Consider the following 21070-nt stretch of genomic DNA (forward strand, 5'->3'; position numbering starts at 1 on the left):
AATAAATCACGTGCTCTTCTGGTCCAATCGCAAGGACGGATATACTACAAAGTTTGGTTTGTGTTTGTTTGCATGCCCCGTGTGGTTTCAATCGCATAACGCTTTCGTAGATTTGATACAGCAGGCATGCGATAGTTTTCCAGTTCGACGAAACGTTTTCTTTTATATAGGTAAGTAATGAGTGAACAAGAACGTAGAAAGGTCTTGGATTCTCAGTGAGAAGCGCATGTGTTAGAGCACCTTTGGTAAAACTCTGTGCGGGCTTTGTAACCGCGCGTGTATTGCGGTATATGCCGTTTTTCTAGTCTTGTAATGTATTAGTTGAAACTTATTATGTTTGCAGGGGATTTACGAAGATCACTGACATAAAATGGCGATTAAACGAGGTGATGGGCCTCCACCAAGGCCGAGAAGGCACCACTATCTGGAAAATGTTCATACCAAGACATTTACACCAATGGAGTACCAGGTTCGTGTTCAGTGCTCATAGAATGCAATGAAATACATATCTTATTTCGGAAGAGAACAGCTATGCCAGGGCTAACCTGTAGTCTTGACCTCGAGGATGTCTTGATTACAAAGTTATCGGAGCAGACGTTTGCTGTAATCTCGGTGCTCGTGTTCTTTGTGTGCGTCTTTTTTAGTCTCATATGCCTCGCTATTTATTTTTATGTCGCATAGTGGCCGATTTATGGTTTTTGGGTCTTTCTAGGTTGAGCTTTTGGACACAGCCAAGCGACAAAATTCCATAGTTTTCTTATCAACGGGAAAAACATTCATGGTGGTTATGCTGATAAAGGAGCTTGCATACCAAGTCAGAAAGAGCTTGGCTGAAGGCGGCAAACGGGTAGTCATACTTGTGGAATCAGGTAAGAAGTTTGTGTCCTCACGTTGCAGAAACATTTTTAACACTTATGAGCAGAGTTGATTTGTAGCATGCACTTTGTCAAAACCGGACGGTCCTTTTCTTTCCAGCAAAATCTGTGGAAAGTCACGTCAAAATGATGGAAGATTACACAGATCTCAAGGCCTCTCGTTTCCCTGTTGCACTCGAAGATTTTGAAGTCACGTTCTCCGAGAACCATGTCCTCGTGATGACTTACAACATTTTTCCGACCCTCTTCGATGACAGGAAGGTCGTGAAGCTAGTGAATCTTGTAGTGGTAGATGAGTGTGACAGCGCGCTGCAAGATGCCCGCTTTACGGCTTCGTTGAAGTGCCTGCACGAGTTGATTGATGACGGAAGCATGCGTGTCCTAGCCATCTCTCCTCAGCTGTGGAGAAAGAAGCAGAAACCGGCACTGCTCGAGGCTCAGGTCCAGGAGTTGGAAAAAAGTTTTGCTAGTCGAGCATGCACAGCGAGCGAGCTGACGGCGATCAGCAAGTATGGGAGCCAGCCAAAGGAAGTGGTGATCGTCTACGAAGGACTTCATTGGGAATCTGAGGTGAGAACGGATACAAACAATTTGTTTGCAAGTTAAAGACCTGTGGTTGCCACCCCTGTGTAGATATTAAAGTCGAAATGTCAGATTGGATAATGATGTGTTGAAAGTTCAGAGCAAAAATCTTTTTGATTATTTGCGTATTTGTCCACTGCCTGCCAGCGACTAATTCTTTGAAAAAATGCGTCGCTGCTGTGAGTACATCGATGAACACCAATGTGATGGTGTGTGTGCGTTGCTTGGGTACCGAGATATGTGCCAATCAGAGGCATATCAGAACCTCGTATGTGCAACTCTTGACTCTCAGCTGTTTTCTTACCTCTCAATCTCAACTGTCTTACAGGATACGTGAAACGTATCCGCATACGGAAAAGCGTTGAGTGCACGTTTTTTTTGTAGTTATTATTAACTCGCATTTACATAAAGGCACGAGATCTAAACCTAATATTTATGTAAATAAAAATTCTGCACAGAGTTACATGCACTCGGACTCAACACTGTACAAGAGTTGGAGATGGTTTTGAACTGCTGGAAATGTTTTCAGCGGTTCCTGGTGTACAGCGGGAGCACGGTGAAATCGGATAGTTAACCCTGTATACATTCATTCAGTCTGCTGTGATTCTTTGACTGTGTCGACGTGATAACATAGCTGTGTAACTTGCTAACAGTTCATGACAGCTATTTGACATGTTTCGCATTTAGTTTCTCATTTTCACTGGCCAATTTACATTGAAGGGCTTGTGGTACTTTGCCACAAGCTTAGCTGGATGAACGTTCAAGTTATTTGCATCCATGTGAATGTGGAAAAAGACGCATAGTCACCTGTATACATTGGTGTGGCATACAGATGGTGTGCTCAATGCCTCCTCTGTCTCTTCTTCACACATATACATACCTTTGTAGTGCGTATAATTTCAACCACCCGGAATTCTTTAAAGGACAACAGAAACGAAATTTGTCCATTGCAAAAAGGGGACCGAACAAGGTGTAAATATTATGTAAAATTATGGTGCCACTAGTATTTTGCAAGTACGCTGTGCGGTAGCACTGGGCCGCCCACTCGACACGATCGCCCATGGAGCGCGCCAAGTATTGCGGGAAAATCTGAGGAGCGCGTGACGTCAAATATCTCTCGCGCTCCATGTGCGGCTGCCCGGTACAAACACGGCGAGTTCTGAATAACGCCTGAAGATGTTTGATTCGGAGATGTCGTGGAAGTCTGATGACAATATAACCTATGAGAGATGGGTTCGTACATGCTTCTTCGTCTCCGTTCTTTCCCCGTAGCAGGAATTAGACGTACGCCGAAACACCAAATGAAATGAAGCGAAATGAAAGTCAGGAACTCCAACAGGAGAGCCAACGTGCGTCACTTCCGTGGTCTGCTACGGCGGCGCCGCAACGCTCACCGAGGGCTCAGAGTGCTCCACGGCCGAATTTTATATCGCGATTGTGGCGGCGTTTCAACTAATATACGCAAATCTAAGTCGAATTCTGGATTGTTTTGGTACACATCGCAATATGAGGCAAATAGCTCTGCAGCCTATTTTCGTTTCCGTCGTCCTTTAATGTGCTCCGGAATTCTCCAAAACGCAATGTTTGGCTTTCTAATATTGGTACTGTCCTCGGCACTCCAGGTTTCAACGTGTGATTTCAATTTCATGCAGGCATTCCAGACATCGCTACGTCTGCTAGACGAAACACTAGGGTTTCTGTGGGAAGCGGAGGCCCGTGTTGCTGAAGGGGAAGCATTAAGACAAGCCCAGCGTTATCTGGCTGAGCTCTGTCACACCCTCGTCTCTCTGGGGCCCTGGTGCGGAAGAGAAGTAGCCGAGCAGTTCCTCGGAGAAGTGGCGCGGTCCGTCGACTCTCTCACTTCGGCTCCGAGCTGGTCCAGGGTAGCACTGTTGATGGTGCACACTGTGTTGCAGCAGGTATAGTAGTTAGATGCATTTGTGTTCATTTTAGGAGTCAACCATCGCTTTCATAATCATGGTTAAAAAAAAAAAAATCAAGATTATGAAAAAAAGAACTTCTTCCCTCAACATAAGATGTAAAAACATACTAATTTTATCGACATAGTGTAGATGGATGGTTTGTGTTTGCCCTGAATATCCTGATGCTTGTCTCTTTCTGAGATATACATCAGTGTTTTATTGCACAAAATTATGTAAATTTGATGCATGAAAATGAAGTTTTTTCTTTTTTCTTTCGCAACTCTCTTTTATGGAGGTGCATGGTGTACAAGTGTTTCTTCTTTTTTTCCTCAGGTTTCACGACTGTCTGCAGAAATGGTTGAAGAGTTCAATTTTGCACCAAGTGTAGACAGTCATCAACCATCTCAACTGCTGCACCTTCTGGACATTCTGAAGGAATACAAGCCTCCTCCTCCTCCTGAAGTGCCGCAACCTCCTCCAGAGTGCAAAGGACCCGGGAAACCTCCACCTAACGAAAACGCAACTAACGCAGTAGATGGCGTAAGCTGAATGTTTATGTCCGAACTGTTATGTTTTAACCGCATCAAACTCGCAACGTTCTAGGATCATGTCGAAGTCCAGAAACGGGCTAATGACGGTATTCCGGCGGTCAACACCGTGGCTCGCCAGACGACGCGCTTCGACGTACCGGACGACCCCAACACCCTCTGCGGGATGGTATTTGTGCGACAGAGGATCACGGCCTACGTCCTTAGCCAGTGGTTGTCCGAACTGGCAACCAGGAAGCCGGACGAGTACGGCTTTCTCACCCCAAATTTTCTTGTCGGCAAAGGATCCGTCGGCCAGACGGTGCTTGGGCTTCAGAGGCAGGAAGAAGTGTTGCAGAAGTTTAGGTCCCGGGAATGCAACCTTCTGGTCGCCACGGCAACCGTCGGGGAAGGCATCGAGGTGATTTTTCTCTCTGGGATTGTGTCCCTGTCTGTCGCTACATGAGTGCGTCGTTCGCATTAGGTTCCAAGATGCAACCTTGTAGTGAGATTCGACCCCCCGGAAAGTCTTCATGCCTACATGCATTCCAAGGGGAAGGCTAAGGCAGCCAATTCACGTTTTTACGTCATGGTTCCACGGAGAGAGAGCGCCCGATTCTTGCAAGACCTGCACGACTGTCATGTCACAGAAGAGGTACGGTCACTCGGCTTCTTCAATATTTCTGTATCCGTCGTGGGCATTAATAAGGTGATCGGCTGTAGATCTTGCTGAAGCGAAGTCACGAAGATGACACTACTCTACACGAGGTTGTCGATCCAGCTTATGCAGACAGCCTGCTACCTCTGTACAAACCTCTAGAAGCACCAGAGGCCCCGAAAGTTACTATGTCGACAGCGATTGCACTAGTCAACAGGTAAGGTGGAAGCGCCCTCTCGGTATGTCGTATCAGGAGCCTTTTGTGTCGTCTGCTAGACAGCACAAGGGTAACACCAGAGTCACCAAGTGTTACCCGGGGGTCTAGCTCACTAGCTTGCCTTCTGCAAGTAGCTGGACATATATGATTGTATGTGCACACAGTTGTCTCATCCAATCGCTCACAGGTAAAACAGTTCGGACCTGAATGTAACTAAGAAAAGGCTGTCACATTAAACATGGAAGTAGGATGGAAGCAAATTTGGTGATGCTCTGACCACGGTGACATTCCTTGAGATTGAAGTCATGAGATCAGTCATGAAGCGAAAGGACAGATCACGTAGTTTCTTGTGGTGCTCAGAGTCACTGTACAAAATATTTCAACAAAGTGTGCAGCTAATTATTTATACTAGTTGAATGCTATGGGCAGCATTTTCACTGCCGTGACATTACTGTCAACAGCTCTCAGTTTTGTGCTGCCGAGGGGATCGAGCCACTGATTCTGCGCGATTTTGCGAGGTTTGCAGATTACAGTTAATCTTATCCTAAAACAGCCCTCAACCACCTTTATCTCAGTAGCACACCGTTGCGATGACAGCCAAGCTGCCGTAGCTCATGATTGCGTAGCACCAAGACAGATACCCAACTTGAAGATGCTATTTGTTTTTCTTGTCTTTTTTTTTTTTTGTTGGTGGTGGTTTTGTTGCTTTTTGTCTGTTTTTGTTTTCATTTGTTTTTGTCGTCTGTTGAGCGAAATTTTGCATATGGCATCTACCTCATAACTTATCATTGAATGCAAATTGACTGGCTCTTTACGTTTTACGAGGACGTGTGACGAAATTGACATAGCACAGCGGCGAAACATCGGAATAGGGAAGCAAGGCGTCAGGTCGTACACTCCACAAGTAGATGAGCTGTCTCCGCACTTCCCAAGTTTCCCCTTCTCTCCTATTGCCCAAGGAGCAAGCTCATTGGCCGCTCTCCCAAACAAGGTGGTAACATTTTTTACGTGAGGCGCATGTGGTGTGGTTTCCTCTGTGGAACCATGCTGGGTCTACGAGTACCACCTTATTGCTGCCTTGTGTGGGCTGAGTGGGCATGTCGCATGGTTTCTCCACTTGAAGCCTCAACAGGCTCCAAGCCTATTGAAAGCCCCTGGACCCCATTTCGCGACATCGCTGTAAGGTTGGAAAGGCCACATGTTCTGGAACTTGCAGGCATGTTATAGCCAGGAAAAACTAAAAGCTGAAAAATATACCCTCGAAAAACTACTGCGAAATGACTCGTGCAGCATCAGAATCCTTGCACAGACAAGCTGCTCTAAAATACGCTGCTGTAACTCCCACTGATACCCGAGCAGAGCAACATCGTCACAAAGTAACTCACGCAGTGACCTCTATGTTCAGGTACTGCGCAAAACTTCCAAGTGACACATTCACCCGGCTTACTCCCACCTGCTGTGTGACCGAGATTCGGATAGACAGCTACACATCGCCGTCCTACTGTTGTTCATTGCGCCTGCCCATCAACTCCCCTCTGAAGCACTGCGTTGTGGTATGTAGCTATCTGCAGTCGTTTCAGACATTGCTTCCTGTCATAGCGAAGGAAGTGATGAAGTGCATTCTGCTTTCTCACTGTGCAGGGTGAAGTGATGCCAGGCAAACTTCTTGCCAAGCAGGCTGCAGCACTCAGGGCCTGCCAAGAGCTTCACAAAATTGGTAAGAAAGGGGGGATTTGCCGACCCGTAAGAGTCTCGACATTTCCTTTAGAATTACGACAGTCAGTGGAGTTTCCGGAAGATGTCGGTGCTCTGCTCTGCACAGCAACGCTACTGCTCCTTTGAACTACGTAAACACTACTGCTCCTTTAAAGGGGCAGTGCATGACTGTCAAAAACGATGGTGGTGGCTGTGCTCACAGCCATTGGGTTCTGACGCAGGACTGTGGATATGTTATCCGCGATGGTTGAAGCCATTTTGACTTTTCTCAACATTAACATTGACATTTTATTAATTTAATAATAACCCCCCGTGGCTCTGCTAGTAACCACAATGTCTATTAGGTGAACAAGAGAGAACTGATGTTCTGAGGCTGGAACAACATTGAAGGGACAATCACAGCCTCAGAACACCAGTTCTCCCCTGTTCAACATTTGCCGTTTGCGTCGATCCCTGTCGTATGAATGTGTGTATGAGTGTGCAAAAATGTAAGAGTGAAAGGAGGACGAGTGAGAGAGAGTGACTGGTTTGTCCCTTCAGATGACGCACCCAGGAAGTCGCTGAGAAGGCGTGTTAGCTTAGCTCAATTGGTAGAGCCCTGGACTGGTAATCCAGAAGATGTGGGTTCGAGTCCTACAGCTGGCTAACCTTTTCAGTGACTTTCATCTATTAGGTGAACTGGATGACAACCTGTTACCCCAGGGGAAAGAAGCGATGCGAAACACGACTGAAAACAGGTTTCCAGACGAGGAAGTGCCCCCAGGAGCGCCGCGGCCAGGTACCACGAAGAGGAGGCAGTACTATGACAAAAGGGTATTGTTTGAAATGCTGTTCACCATAGGTGTGTGTGTACTTCACTGTTTATGCAAGTGCAAGGTGACCCCCAGCATTAGCGGTTAAAAGTTTTAGGCATAGGCTCGGCATTGCCGTTCGTGAATGGAGATTGGGCAGCGCACCTGGTATTCTGTCTTATGGAGCACATTCTTAGAGAGGATTTGCACATTCACGTGAATTTAGCATGAATTAGGTGAACCCCACTTTACACTGTTTACAATTTCCTATCACTAAAGTCTACAAGTTTTGTGAGCTTATGGTCAACACTGTACTCTGGACATTGCAGGTCCCAGTAAATTTACTCCCAACTTCCAGAGTTACGTTCAGTAACAGATGGAAATACGTGCAGTTTCTAAAAAAAATGCACAGGAAGTTCACAATGTAAACATAGAAATGAAGAGATGCGCACAAAGCATTCTGCATGAAACATAATGACTAATCCCGCTAATCTGATTAATCCCATCAATGCAGTCTACCATACACAACACAGAGGGATCCTTCTCTCACGATATGTTATGCTGAGTGAAAAGGCTCACATGTTTGGAGCAGAATGTCATTTAATGAGCACAACACCACAAAACATTTCACCATGACATACTCAAAGTTATTCGAAATTGGGCCTTCTCTGATTATTCGAATTCGATCCGCCATCAGAAGAAATGATTCGGATTTGATTTGCACTGTAAGTGAAATATCTGTAAACAATTCACCATGAAAATTTTGCTATTTGCCCAGCTCTAGTAAATAGCAGAAGCATTGTTCTTATGGTGACCTGCAAGTTGCAAGCAGGTGTAACATTCATGAAAACCATGTTCGTATTAGCTGTTCAAAGAAACCATATGTGTGTATATTTCAGAAAGAAATGCTCGCTTGCTTCCTAGCCATTTTTTCATTGTCAAAAAAAGTCTGTTTTGCACGTATTGCTATAGTCCTCAAAATAGAGTTGAGAACATTTTTTTAGGGGTATTTAGTTTTGTCACGGTCTCAAAGCTTACTAAAAAATGAAAAGGAAAAAAAAAGAGGGTGGGTCAGTATCGAAAACTGAACTGGAAACATAACAGAAACAAAAAACACACAATAGTGGTAACGGTAACTGAAACAAATATGGGTTAGTAACGGAGGCTGTCAGGGAAAAGAAAAAGATTCTGTTACGCAGTAATGTAGTACAATTCGATTCCGTTACATAGTCACTATTCAATTGAAGATTTCGTTGCCTTTTGTCTGCCTGTAGCAGGAGACTTCTGGTGACCCTTCTTTTGAAAAAGGAGAACAGACCCAAAACAAGGCTACAACAGCCTCACAAATGAAACAGCTTCATAAACGTAGTTTTCCTTGCAGGTGTCCGATGTGCTGAAAGGCGGATTTCCCAGGACAGACCTCCGCTGTCACCTGTACTCTTTCACCATGAAGCTGACCTGTCCAATTCCTGAAGAGCAGAACACACGTGGGCGAAAGATTCACGATCCGGCAGACACCTCCCGTGGTTTCGGACTTATCACCTCAAAACCTGTGCCGCCTGTTAGTTTACTGACTCCTATGTTGTTCATAGAGCCTGAAGTTTAAGGGTTTAATCCGATTCTTCCCCGAATTTGCACCCCGCATTGAAGGTTGCCCCTTTAGGGTGAAACCCGATTTTTACTTGGCAAATTATCCTCGCTGAGACGCCTGTAGGAACGCACACTAACTTGTTTGGCTGCAAACGCAGTTACATCACCATTTGTACTGAACCAGCTCAGTTAGTTTGAGTAACTGAGCCAGATTTCTCCCTGAATTTAGTGTACTGGAAGTTTTTCCACCCGAATTTGCATGAATCTAGAGCACTCGTTTATGTAGTTTTTATGTAGTTTTTATGTACTACGTTTATGATTTTTACTTCCTGAATTTAGAAAAAAATATTTCCCGAAAACTTCAGGCTCTAGTTATTCATGCTCACCATGTTCATATTTAGCACATGACGTTCTATGTATATTGTCTCGCAGGTATGTGGTTTCCCAGTCTTCACACGCTCGGGTGAGGTGACCGTGAAACTGGAGCATTTGGTGACCAACCTAGAGCTCACCGAAGACCAACTTTGCGACCTGATGACGTTCCACCGGTACACGTTCACGGATGTCCTACGGCTCGAGAAATATCCCATGACGTTCAATCCCAAGCACGACTCTTGTTCGTTCCTGGTTGTCCCAGTGAACACAGGTTAGTGGAACATTCACGAGTTCCTCGGATGCAGCACTTTAGTACCTTTTTCTTTCACGACCTCTTAGCGGGCTGCAACGAGCCCGGCTGGCAGCCAATCGACTGGCCGTTTGTCAGACGCATCTGTCAGGAGCGCAACTTTGCCCCACGGCGCGTCCCTGAGGCGGAACGTGAACTGTTTAATTTCAGGGAAGAGGACTATCTAGACACGGTGGTCAGTAGATACATTGGAGACAGCTGTTCCAACACCACCTGGATAGAGAAAACCTGCGTATTGCCTCCTCTCCCTCTTTCAACTAAGCGTCAGAATTCGTCTGCTACTGCGATTCACCGTTCTGCGAATTCAAGAACCCACAAATGATTGCAGCTCACCTGGAACCTGCAGACCTAAATATTTGGACAAAAAGTGCAAGACGCTTTTCAGAAAATCAGTTCTCAGAAAGATTGAGACCGTTTTGCGCTTTATTTCCAAGTTTTTTCATTTAGTACACTGGGATGTTCATTCACAATTCGCAGACGACGGTAGTTCTTCCCCATGGCCACGACCGCTGAAAGCACGTTCGTGATTGGCTATGGCCGTTGAAAACACGATCCTGATTGGCTGGCTCTTAATTGTTACGTCATGTCGACGAGCGCGCAGGCTTTCTGTATCTAGGTGGCTTTGGCTCTTCTAGCTGTCGTCTGAGAGGAACTTCGCCGGCATTTGGGCACTTATTTCATTTGCAGGTGATGCCCTGGTACCGAAATCTAGACAAACCGCAGTTCTTTTACGTGGCTGAGATCTGCCAAGATCTATACCCCTGCAGCGACTTTCCAGACGCGGGTTTCGAGACGTTCGACGCGTATTACAGGTAAGAAATGGAGTGGCGCAACGCGCTACAGCTCTAACTCACGTGCGGCTCGAATTCAGGGAGAAATATGACATCCGCGTCATGAACGAGAAACAGCCGCTCCTGGACGTGGACCACACGTCTGCGCGGCTTAACCTTCTAACCCCGCGCTACGTGAACAGGAAAGGTGTGACATTGCCCACGTGCAGCGAACAGACGAAACGGGCTAAGCGGGAAAACCTTCAACAGAAGCAGATCCTGGTCCCTGAGCTGTGTCTCATTCACCCGTTTCCGGCATCTCTGTGGCGAAAAGCGGTTTGCTTGCCCTGTGTACTTTACAGGTGGGTACAACAATCGTTGCTCAACATAATTGCTGCTCTCTTGCTATTGTTGTGACAGGAAAAAAAAAAAAAGAACGGGCAAGACAGTGCAGAGTTGGGGACACATCCGCTACGTAGAATATGCCAGTTACGTTCGTGTGCACTGATGTTGATGCTGCGTGTCGCAGCATCAACGCTCCCTCATTGTGCTTTTATCACCTTTAATGATGTACAGTACCACTAACCAGTCCAAATATTGACATTGTTTATCCCTCATTGTGCCCTGCACTTTGTGTTATTTCTCCTCTGGGGTTAACTTACCCAATTCTTCTATTGTTCTAATGTTTTTCTTTTTCCACTCTTGAATTTTGTGTGTTTTGCGCAGTGCGTATTGCCGTTATTAGAAGTTCACTGTAGTTGCACCTCACGCTGCATTTTACAGCTTCCCAAGCAGCACAACGTCTTGGCCCAATATTGGCAATACCAGCCCAATATAGGTTAAAGATTGGACCAATATTGGGCCAAGTTGTTGGCTGCTTGGGTTGCAGTTCACTGGTTTTGCACTTTAGCTTCGTAGATTGCTGCATTTTGACTGCCACAGTTGCATGGAACAATGTAATTTTTGCCTCTTGTGCTTAGACATGCTGTCATTGTCACAAGGTTAAGGTTTTGATTAGTCCTCCGTAAGTATGTATATCGTTGCATCTATGGTCTTTCATTTGACGCTGTTGACGTGGGCCTCTGATTATGGTACCAATAGCGGTAAACACCTGGAAATACTGGAATGAACTGCTCCAAATGAAACGTTTACTTACTGGAAGCTGGACAGCTGTAACGCTAACGAACCACCATGTTCATCAGTAAAGGGCTTGGCTGATCTGTTCTGGCATTGCAGGTTAAACTCTCTGCTTCTTGCGGAGCACCTTCGCCTAGTAGTTGCCCGTGACATCAAAGTTGGAATGCCGCAACTGCCGCAAGACTTTGAATGGCCGACACTGGACTTTGGTTGGACACTTGCTGAGGTGCTCCAGAAGGCACAAGAGGCAGCTAAGGCTGAAGAGGAGAGACAGGCGGCAATTTTGGAACGCACCGGTATCCAACCGGTGATGATGCCGCCCTCAACAGGTGGTGCGACTGGCATGTGGGGTGCACCTCCGCCAACCTTCAACGCTGACGATCTCGTCATTGACACGTTTGATCCCTCAAAAGTAACTATTGTACACAAAGTAGCGTCGAAACATTCACCCTTACAATTTGCACTTTCTCTATAATTGCGCAGGTCGAGATCCCAGACGACGATCAGCTAGCAGACGCAGAAATCGAACAGATAACCAGTGTGTCGGGACCAAACTTTGATTGGAAACCCCTTCCCAAACTACCTGGCGAGCCCACACCCGTTCCCAGGATACGTTACGGATCTCCCAGTAACTTCGAAGCTGAGGGCTGGGATTCCGAGTGGGACGTGGAGGGATCGTTCGTCGAGCTCGACATTCCGGGGCTCGGCTACATATCGGGACCCGGGATGTTCAACATGCAGGGACTTTCTTTGGACCTCGCGACGCGGCGCGACGATGACGACGACATATGGGACAGCTTTGACGAAGATGAGGAGGAAGGGTCCGAACTCGGACGGTCGGAGTGGAGCCGCTCCCCCGACCCGGAAGGTGGAGAAGAAGGCGTTGATGGAGAGCAGTCGGGCGGAAAGCAGAAAGAAGAAGAACAGACAAACTGGCTCTCGCAGTGTAGCACAACCGAGAAGGCCAAAGAGGTTCAAAAAGAAGAGAAGAAAGAAGTCGTGACCCACGTGGATCCAAAGATCGAAGAGTGGGTGGCAGAAGTTCGAGAGAAATGTGTGCGGAACCTCGAAGTGATGCAGAAGGAAGGTCACGCGGAGACGGAAGTGTGGAGTGCAAAGTATAATAGGGTCGCGGAAGCTCTACGTCGCATCGCGGAGCACATGGAAGAGAGAACGGACAAACACGCGGAGGAGCCTCCGGCACCTCCGATCCGTCCCGCAAAGACAGCGGGAGAGAAAAATGGACTCGCATTCGGTGAACTCCTTCCTGATCGTGACAAGGTTCAGGCGAGTGACGCGAGCGCATTCAGAGTCCATTTCGATGATCAGCCCGACCTCCAGAACCATGCCGGACCCAGTCCGAGCGTGCTGCTCCAGGCATTGACAATGTCCAACGCTAACGACGGGATCAACCTGGAACGCCTCGAAACCGTAGGTGACTCTTTTCTAAAATATGCGGTCACGGCACATCTTTACTGTGCCCACCCCAGCGTCCACGAAGGAAAACTGTCTCATCTGCGCAGCAGGCAGATCAGCAACCTCAACCTGTATCGCCTGGGACGCATGCGCGAACTGGGAGGCCTGATGGTGGCGACGAAATTTGAGCCCAGCGACAATTGGTTACCCCCCGGATACATCGTTCCACCAGGGCTGGAGCAGGCACTGATAGACTCTGGGCTTCCCGCTGGACATTGGAACATCGGTGCCATTACGGACCTCACGAACATGAATGAGGCTCAGATACGCCAGACGCTTGCGGAACGCCAGAGCCGTGTCCGGAACCTGGAGGAAGTCTTGGCGGAAGAAGGTGTCATCGACTCTGATCCCTACGTGCCCTACAATCTCCTCACCCAACACAGTATTCCGGATAAAAGCATTGCAGATTGCGTGGAAGCCCTCATCGGAGCGTACCTGGTTTCTTGCGGACCGCGCGCTGCGTTGCTGTTCATGTCTTGGCTCGGATTGGAAGTCCTTCCGAACGGGCGTGCAAAGGAGGTGGCAGACGATCTCAGCGTCCCACTCTATGGTCCCCTGGAACTCCCCCTCGTCGACCCGAATGGTGTTTCTGCTCTTGAGGAACTACTTTCTGGTTACGATGCATTTGAGAGGCGCATCGCTTACAACTTCCGCGATAGAGCTTATCTCCTACAGGCATTCACACACGCATCGTATCACTATAATAGGCTGACGGACTGTTATCAGCGTCTAGAATTTTTAGGTGATGCAGTGTTGGACTATTTGATCACTAGGCACCTGTACGAGGATCCCCAGAGACACTCACCTGGAACGCTGACAGACTTGAGGTCGGCGCTTGTGAACAATACGTTCTTTGCCTCGCTGGCAGTGAAGTACGATTTCCATCGCTACTTCAAGAATGTGTCACCAGGGTTGTTTGCTGTGATTCAGCGGTTTGTGGAAATGAAGAGGCACAGTGATGGTGACTTCCCGTATCATGAGGTAACCGTATGTTTACGAGTCTGGTCAAGGAGAGCAGGATAGAGTTAGCGTGGTTTGCGGGGGTGAGGATAGCACTTATCGTGACGAGGTGACCAGAATTTAGAAAGCTGGCCGGGGGGTTGGCAAGTTATCGGGTCACTTTATTTGTATAATTTTTTTTATTCACTTGCCAATTTTTGTTTGACCTTTAGTACTGTAAGTACGTAAGATGTGGTATCTCGGGGTTTCCTAATGCAGTCGCAAAAATTCTTGAAGCTAAAAGACGTGCATCTATGTCCTGCCAGTCCCCCAGAAGAGTAACTTATAAAAAGATTGCAGTTGTACGAAGTGTGTTGCTTTCGTGCATTTTTGTAAAAATATACTGCACTTAAACAGTAAGAAGCTGTGCTCGGAGTAAAAGAAAAAAGTTATAGTAAACAGTTTATCCAGTTGCATTTCAGCAAACACTGCTAGAAACATAAAGCACAAAAATATTAAAACCTGCAGCAACGTTAGAGGTCTGAGCCTGAACCAGCAGCCAGTAAAGAAGTTCATGCTAAACACCTTTTAGAACATGATCCTCACATATCGTCTTAACATAATTATGATCTTTCACTGTTAGTCTGTTGCATGAAGACATAGCAGTTTTTCAAAGCAAAGCTGCATATGCTTGCAATTATAATGCACCAGAATTTTGCATTGTGATGTCCCTATATCACTTGATCTCATCTCATCGGCTACAGAAATACTATTTGGAGGAAGAAGAGTGTGAAGAAGCTGAAGAGGTGGAAGTCCCCAAGGCTCTAGGTGACATATTCGAATCTGTCGCCGGCGCCATCTACCTCGACAGTGGCATGTCATTGGACACAGTTTGGCAGGTGTACTATGCCATGATGAAGCCTGAAATAGGTAAGGTACCATATCCAGACTTGTTTCTAACCTTACGTTACCATTAGCAGGAATGTAAACCAAATTCCAGCAATTAAGAAAAAAAAGGGACTGATTAACTGGAGTGAAATACGCAGAAGTCAAACGTGTATCCCTGTATTGTGGTGACATCTATACCATTTTTTTGCACTGACAGAATACTTCAGCACCCACGTGCCTAAATCTCCCATACGAGAGCTGTTGGAGCTTGAGCCGCAGACAGCCAAGTTTGAGTGAGTGTTTCTTATCTCAATATCATCCACTGTCAACACCATCTAGATTAAAGGAAGCCTGATCGCATAAACGACACAATGTAGTCATTAAGAGGCCACCAATCACCTCCATGCTTTTGGCGCGTGGGCATCCGCACGTAGTCAGAAAGCCTGCAGCGATTGGCTGAAGCGGATGACATTGTCGCTTTATATGTAGAACCTGCAATTTTGGGGTCTAAACTGATTGTTCCCCGAATTTGCACCCGGAATCGAAGATTGCCTCTTTAGGGTGAAACACGACTTTTACCCGGCAAATTGCACTGACCGAGACGGCTGTGGGAATGCACACTAACTCGTTTGGCAGAAACTGCAGTTACAACACCGTTTGTACTGAACCAGTACAGTTAGTTTGAGTAACTGAGCCCAATTTCTCCCCGAATTTAGCATACGGGAAGTTTTTTCACCAGAATCTGCATGAATTTAGAGCACGTTTATTTACCCGATTCTTAGCCCCCAAATTTAGAAAAATATTTCCCGAAAACATCAGGCTCTATCTATATGTCACGCGGCGACTGAGTAAGAGGAGGCATTAAACAGCCTTGGTGATGTCAGCCTTGACGATTGACGTACCGAAATTCTTGTAAAGCCACTTTATATTTGCACAATACATACAGCATTTCTACATCTAGCATGCTGCGTCTTCACATCCTTCTGCCAACCAACCAACCAACCAACCAACCATATACGCTTGGTCTTTCTCACTGCACCATTTGCTTTCTGTCGCAGGCGTGCCGAAATGACCCTATCAGGGAAAGTCCGCATCCGAGTGGAAGTATTTGGCAAGGGCCGGTTTGTAGGCGTCGGTCGTAACAAGCGCATAGCCAAGTGTACGGCAGCCAAGAGAGCACTGCGAGCACTAAAACAAATGCAAAAGGACAAGATGGCTGCCCTCTAGTGTCGACCAGCAGTCACTCCCAGAAGAGGATGTCTATAGGATTGCACAGGTGAAGGAAGTTTGGCAGACACTGTTTATAGCTATTCAACATGTGCCAAAAAAATGCATACTGTGAATGTGTTCGTGGGTTTGGCCATAGTGAACGTTCTCCCACATGCAGTGCAGTTAAAGTGAACTTGCAGAGCCTACTTCATTTATATACTACAGTAGAATCTCGATGATACGAATCTCACGGCGTCGCGGAAAAAATTCGTATCATCCGAAATTCGTATCAAAGGAATTAAACCAAAATAAAAATTATGGCAAGAAAATAGACAGTGACTGTTCATTTTCCGTTACTGTCAATGAAAGAGGTTGGTCGTAACGCTTTTGTGTCTCCGTTTTTTGCCAATGCTGCCCAAATACGCGAGATGATTCAAAAGACGTAGCACGTGCTTTTTCACCCGCAAGTCGCGCGACAGTGGTCTAAAGCGACTTTAGCAAGCAGGTGTTAGGTGAAGCCGACTTGCGGAATGGTGACGCGTAATGTTGCCACAAGTTGTCCTGATATGTTCCCTCCACGTGTTCTGGTCGCTGTTTTCCACCAGAGCGATGTCACACAGCTTCGCGGTTTATTGTTGTGAGGGGGGTGAAAGGGTCAAAACAGAGATAAGGTGATAAGGTTCGGGGCCGTTCAATCCCTTTGATCTTATCTCCACCACCACCACCGAAAGGAAAGTCATTGCTTGCATTGTGCTACATGACGTATGGGAGTTCGTGGTGAGGATCACCCTCCCTTTTCGAAAGACGCAGCAGCATGACTCGCGCGCTCTCACGTCACGGGGGAACGACCTCTGTCGCATCCTCGGCTCACTCGTATCTTCTGTAAAGGCAAGATAACATGTTCGTATCATCCGAACTCTAATACGTGGGAAGAATAGGCATTCCGGCCGGGTCCGGAAAAGAATTCGTATCGTCCCGAAATTCGTATCATCTGCGATCGTATCATCGAGATTCTACTGTATTTCTGTAATGGTTCTTCGTCTCTGCATTACAGCGTAGATCATCTAGCACCACACGACCAATAAAATTCAGCCCATAACGTGTTCATTGTATCTCTCCAATGAAATACCATGCTAATATTGCTTCTATGTTCTGTAACTCCCTTTGCAGACTGCAGTGGATGCTGCCAAGTCATCAACCAAGAAGCGTTTGCCTCTACATGCATGTTGCACATTCTACACATCCTTTAGGGAAATTGTGATGACTTGAACTGGTTGCAAAGTTGCTTACAAGATGATGACAATAAGGCAGGTTTTTACATAAGTTATTTGGAAGCAGAAACAGATCCACATACTCAACATTAACTTGTGGACAGTAATCATGAATTTATAATAAGTAATGAAAAGCCTTGTGTTTGGAAAGTTTTGTGAATTTGGAGTACAAAAGATTATTTCCAGCAGTTGCTGCTGTAGTGTAATTGTTATCCATAGCATTTTTATGGCACAGATTATTTATGACAATCTTGGCGATTCTTCCACAATTATGTTCTCAGATGGTACGATGATTTTTGCAGCTGAAATGTGATTCATGATTTTGTTATGTCTGATGTTGCCAAATATGACAGCTGTGGCATAGTTTTAATGTATTTTACTTTGTTGTTTGTATATATAAAAGTATATTGTGTTCTAATGGAATAAATTTTTCTTTTCCATATTTTCTGTGATTCTAGGTACAGAAATTGAGCTTCTAAGATCACAAAATAAAATAGCTTAGTTTTTTATAATGCTCCATTTTTAAAGCTCAGTCGAACCCTGTTTGTCCTGGACTGGCAGTTTCCAGCGAAAGCACCTGGAGAGCGACTGATATGGAATAAATGAAACTTGAGAGTTGAAGGGCTGTCAGTGGTCTATAAAGCCTGTTTAATGCTGGGGACATCCGAAACTGCCCGTTGTCATTGGTGTAAAATTCAGCTCCAGCAAAGTCAGTGATGACATTCATGTGAGAAACAGTTCATTATTTATATATTACAGTAATTTGCCGTGTAAAAATAGGGTTTCATCCCAATGAGGCAACCTTCAATTTAGGGTGCATATTCGGGGAAGAATCTGGTTAAACTCTAAAACTTCAGGCTCTAATTATTCTTTATTAACATTATTCGTTTGCTCAAAATAATGCCAGAGCCATATTCTGTACACTTGGTGCATTCTCAACAGACAGAGCACTGGGTCCTTCATGCTTGTTGGTTCATCAGTGAAAGCAACAATATTGACATCCTATTGATTCCTAGTTGAACCTCTGTATGCAATAAGGGGATAAGTTGACTTATCCCCTGTTTAGTATATCTGCTGCAATGACATTACATACAAGTATGTGCCTGCCAAAGAAAATATAAAACCGTATTGCAATTCATTGGCCTGTTACAGGAGAGTAAGAAACTGGATATGCTTGTGTGTCAGTGGGACGGACAGTCAGTTCAGGCCTCTTTTCTACACACACGTACAAATGGTGTGCGTAAACTTCCCTACGACGCTGACATGAACTTCGACTTCCACTTGAGAAACACGTTCTCTCTACCTAACGTGACTGTGTTGGCACAGCGCTATTAGCGTTTGAAATTGGAAAAACGTGTACAATAACAAAGAAAGTCATGTTATGCTGGTCATCTAGTGCATCATTTTCAAGGTTGCGCTCCTTTAGCAGCCCGATGAGCCCGATCCTGGCTGCTCCACTACACAGAGGGGACTTCACCCTACTTGCCATCACCATCAAAGCTCAACTCCTGAAAACTTTTTTTTTTTCTGCATGAAAACCCTGTGCATGAGGTGTTACATTGAAAAAGGGAATTTTATTCAATTTCTGCTAAGTCACATGCAGGATGCTAAAGTGATGCTAACAGGACATGCATGTAGAGTAGACACATACATACATGTTACACGCCTTGCAGTTGCTTTATTCGAGGAAACCGAGCTGCAATTACTTTACGAAATGTTCACTCAAAGTTTTCTCAGTTTAGGATTTTTTTACTTATTCCCTTATTGCGTACAGAAGCTCAATTGTGGCACAGGGTGTCATTATGACGGTCACTGGTTGACATAACCCCAGAATTGTGGTGTCACCCAGGGATTTTCTTAGAACCCCCCCCCCCTCCCCCCCAACATCACCCCAAAATACTGTCCAGAAACACCAAGTACACCACAATAGCACCAGATATGGGCATCATAACCCCCAAACTTAGTTTTCGCATTAGAGCTCTGCAAGTGAACATTTATCCAATCATGTGTAGAGGACTAGACTGATCAATGTGCGATATATGGACATGATGGGAATATGGGGAATTTCTCAAGGTTGTCGCCCCCACTTGCACAAACATTGAGGTGATTCCACAGCACCGTCCTCATTAGCTTTGGCAGTGCTCTATGCATGAGCAGGTTGAGGACTGTAGGCTGCTGAGGACACCATTGAGGAATATTCTCAATGTTTGTACAAGGAGGCAAGTGCAGGATCGGGATAAGCGCATGGCCTGGGGGGCCAGGGGGATGGGTATGCTCGCATGAAGCAGGTTGAATGTTGAAAGACCTTCGTACAAATGAACCATGTGACCGGGTTTCGGAGGTCACAAGCAGTGGCGTATCTAGAGCTACCTGCGCCCATGGCAACATGGTTAACATGTTGTCCTTGGGGATGCGTTTTCGTGTGGTCCGCACTAGGTTTCACACTACAACCTCTCTAATGGCGGTTGCTTTAGATCATTTATGAATGTGCCAGGTTGAGTGCCCGACCTGGCACATTCACACCCGACCACATAATGGCGCCCCTGTTCACCTGGCGCCCATGGCACCTGCCACACCCTAGATACGCCACTGGTCACAAGTGACAATAAAGGGGTGTAATCCCGTTAAAACAAAAAAGGACACGAAGCAAGCTTCTTCCTTTTTTTAACAAGATTTCAGCCAGAAGCAGGTTTGGGCTACGGTGATGGGAGTACCAAGAGGGAGAATCGGGGGGATCTCCTGGAGCACGGTCTGGCCATAGTCTTCCCCTGCCTGTCTAGCTACAGCAGACAATGGCCGCGACAATCACGCTTCATGGCGTGATCCATGGAATGATCTGCTCTTGATAGTGCGAGTGGGAATAGGGCCCTATTCCCTTGCTTGAATGGATTTGCTCATGTTTGGTACTTGTCGGCTGATTCCTCACGGTAGATGGATTTGTTCGGCAGCTAACAAGTTATAGTTATCTCATTGAGCGGTCTTAATTGTGGTAGCAGCCCTGGCACGTCCATTCAAAAGGGGGTGCAACCATTGCCGCGCTCGTTGTGCGGGACTTGGTGTTGGCGGTGTTGGCTCATAGTCACAGCGTCCCAGGCTGAAGCTCGAGGTTGGGGTATGAAGGGAGTTGCCTCAGTAAGAGAGCCGCCAACATTTTGAACAGAGACTGTTCTTCTCCTGGGCCCAGAAGAAGAACAGTCTCTGTTCTAAATATTGGAGTGTCTCGTCCTGAGGCAACTCCCTTCATACTTCCCTATCGGTTCGCTGGATTTCTAATTGCCGAGGTTGGGGTATGCTCCTCGACCTGTGCCATCTTCTGGGCTCTTAGCGACACGTTTGTGCCGGTAGGCAGACTGAATTTTCATGTGTATGTTTGGAAGGCAGGGCGGTCTGTGAAGTGTGAACGTGAGTAGGAATCTGGGAATTCTATGTTAACGGATGTGATGCTAATGTATACGAATTCTATGAATTTGTGTTCATTTCTTATGAGCGTCGTGCTGATTGTGGGTATGTTATAAACCAGAAATAACCATAGCGACGTGCGGCTGCCAGAATCACCGGCCTCGTGGCTTCATCATGACAGCATGGTGTTGGGTCACTGAACGAATCTTTTGAACGAATAAGTCCATTCTTTTCGAAAGAATTCCATTTGATATTAAAGTGGAACTTTTGTTCGCATGGTTCCCGTAAACCTTGTTAAATTTCTACACGAAAGAAAATGAAAATAGTAGCTTTGTCGTTTGCTAGCATGTTCAGCATTTTTGCGCCGATGATATTACTTCCTTAGAACGCGCGAGAAAAGCAAAGCGAAGAAAACAAT

The 21070-nt window shown here is 46.1% G+C and overlaps 1 protein-coding gene and 1 non-coding gene across 2 annotated transcripts; both read left to right on the forward strand.

Annotated features, from left to right (window-relative positions):
* The first annotated feature begins 35 nt into the window (after positions 1-35).
* On the forward strand, positions 36-17695 carry LOC135397010 (endoribonuclease Dicer-like). The gene is made up of 23 exons (XM_064628298.1): positions 36-170; positions 344-469; positions 713-869; positions 976-1445; positions 3110-3376; positions 3713-3919; positions 3983-4327; positions 4391-4561; positions 4630-4781; positions 6187-6334; positions 6423-6498; positions 7171-7310; positions 8670-8849; positions 9311-9524; positions 9593-9738; positions 10251-10375; positions 10435-10695; positions 11570-11882; positions 11954-13927; positions 14650-14815; positions 14991-15066; positions 15832-16049; positions 17153-17695. The coding sequence occupies exons 2-22, from the start codon at positions 371-373 to the stop codon at positions 15998-16000; spliced, it is 5856 nt and encodes a 1951-aa protein (XP_064484368.1). The 5' UTR covers positions 36-170; positions 344-370; the 3' UTR covers positions 16001-16049; positions 17153-17695.
* Trnat-ggu (transfer RNA threonine (anticodon GGU)) lies at positions 7070-7142 on the forward strand. The gene has a single exon. It is a non-coding gene; the product is annotated as a tRNA-Thr (tRNA).
* Positions 17696-21070: the final 3375 nt, after the last annotated feature.

This window comes from Ornithodoros turicata, chromosome 6 (assembly GCF_037126465.1).
Source record: "Ornithodoros turicata isolate Travis chromosome 6, ASM3712646v1, whole genome shotgun sequence".
Lineage (NCBI taxonomy): Eukaryota > Metazoa > Arthropoda > Arachnida > Ixodida > Argasidae > Ornithodoros > Ornithodoros turicata.

Excerpts from the sequence above, each read along its gene's own strand:
- LOC135397010 (XM_064628298.1), top strand. The coding sequence starts at position 371 with ATGGCGATTAAACGAGGTGATGGGCCTCCACCAAGGCCGAGAAGGCAC. Across the intron at positions 3,377-3,712 it reads TGCACACTGTGTTGCAGCAG|GTTTCACGACTGTCTGCAGA; the intron begins GTATAGTAGTTA and ends TTTTTTCCTCAG. Across the intron at positions 15,067-15,831 it reads CCGCAGACAGCCAAGTTTGA|GCGTGCCGAAATGACCCTAT; the intron begins GTGAGTGTTTCT and ends TTTCTGTCGCAG.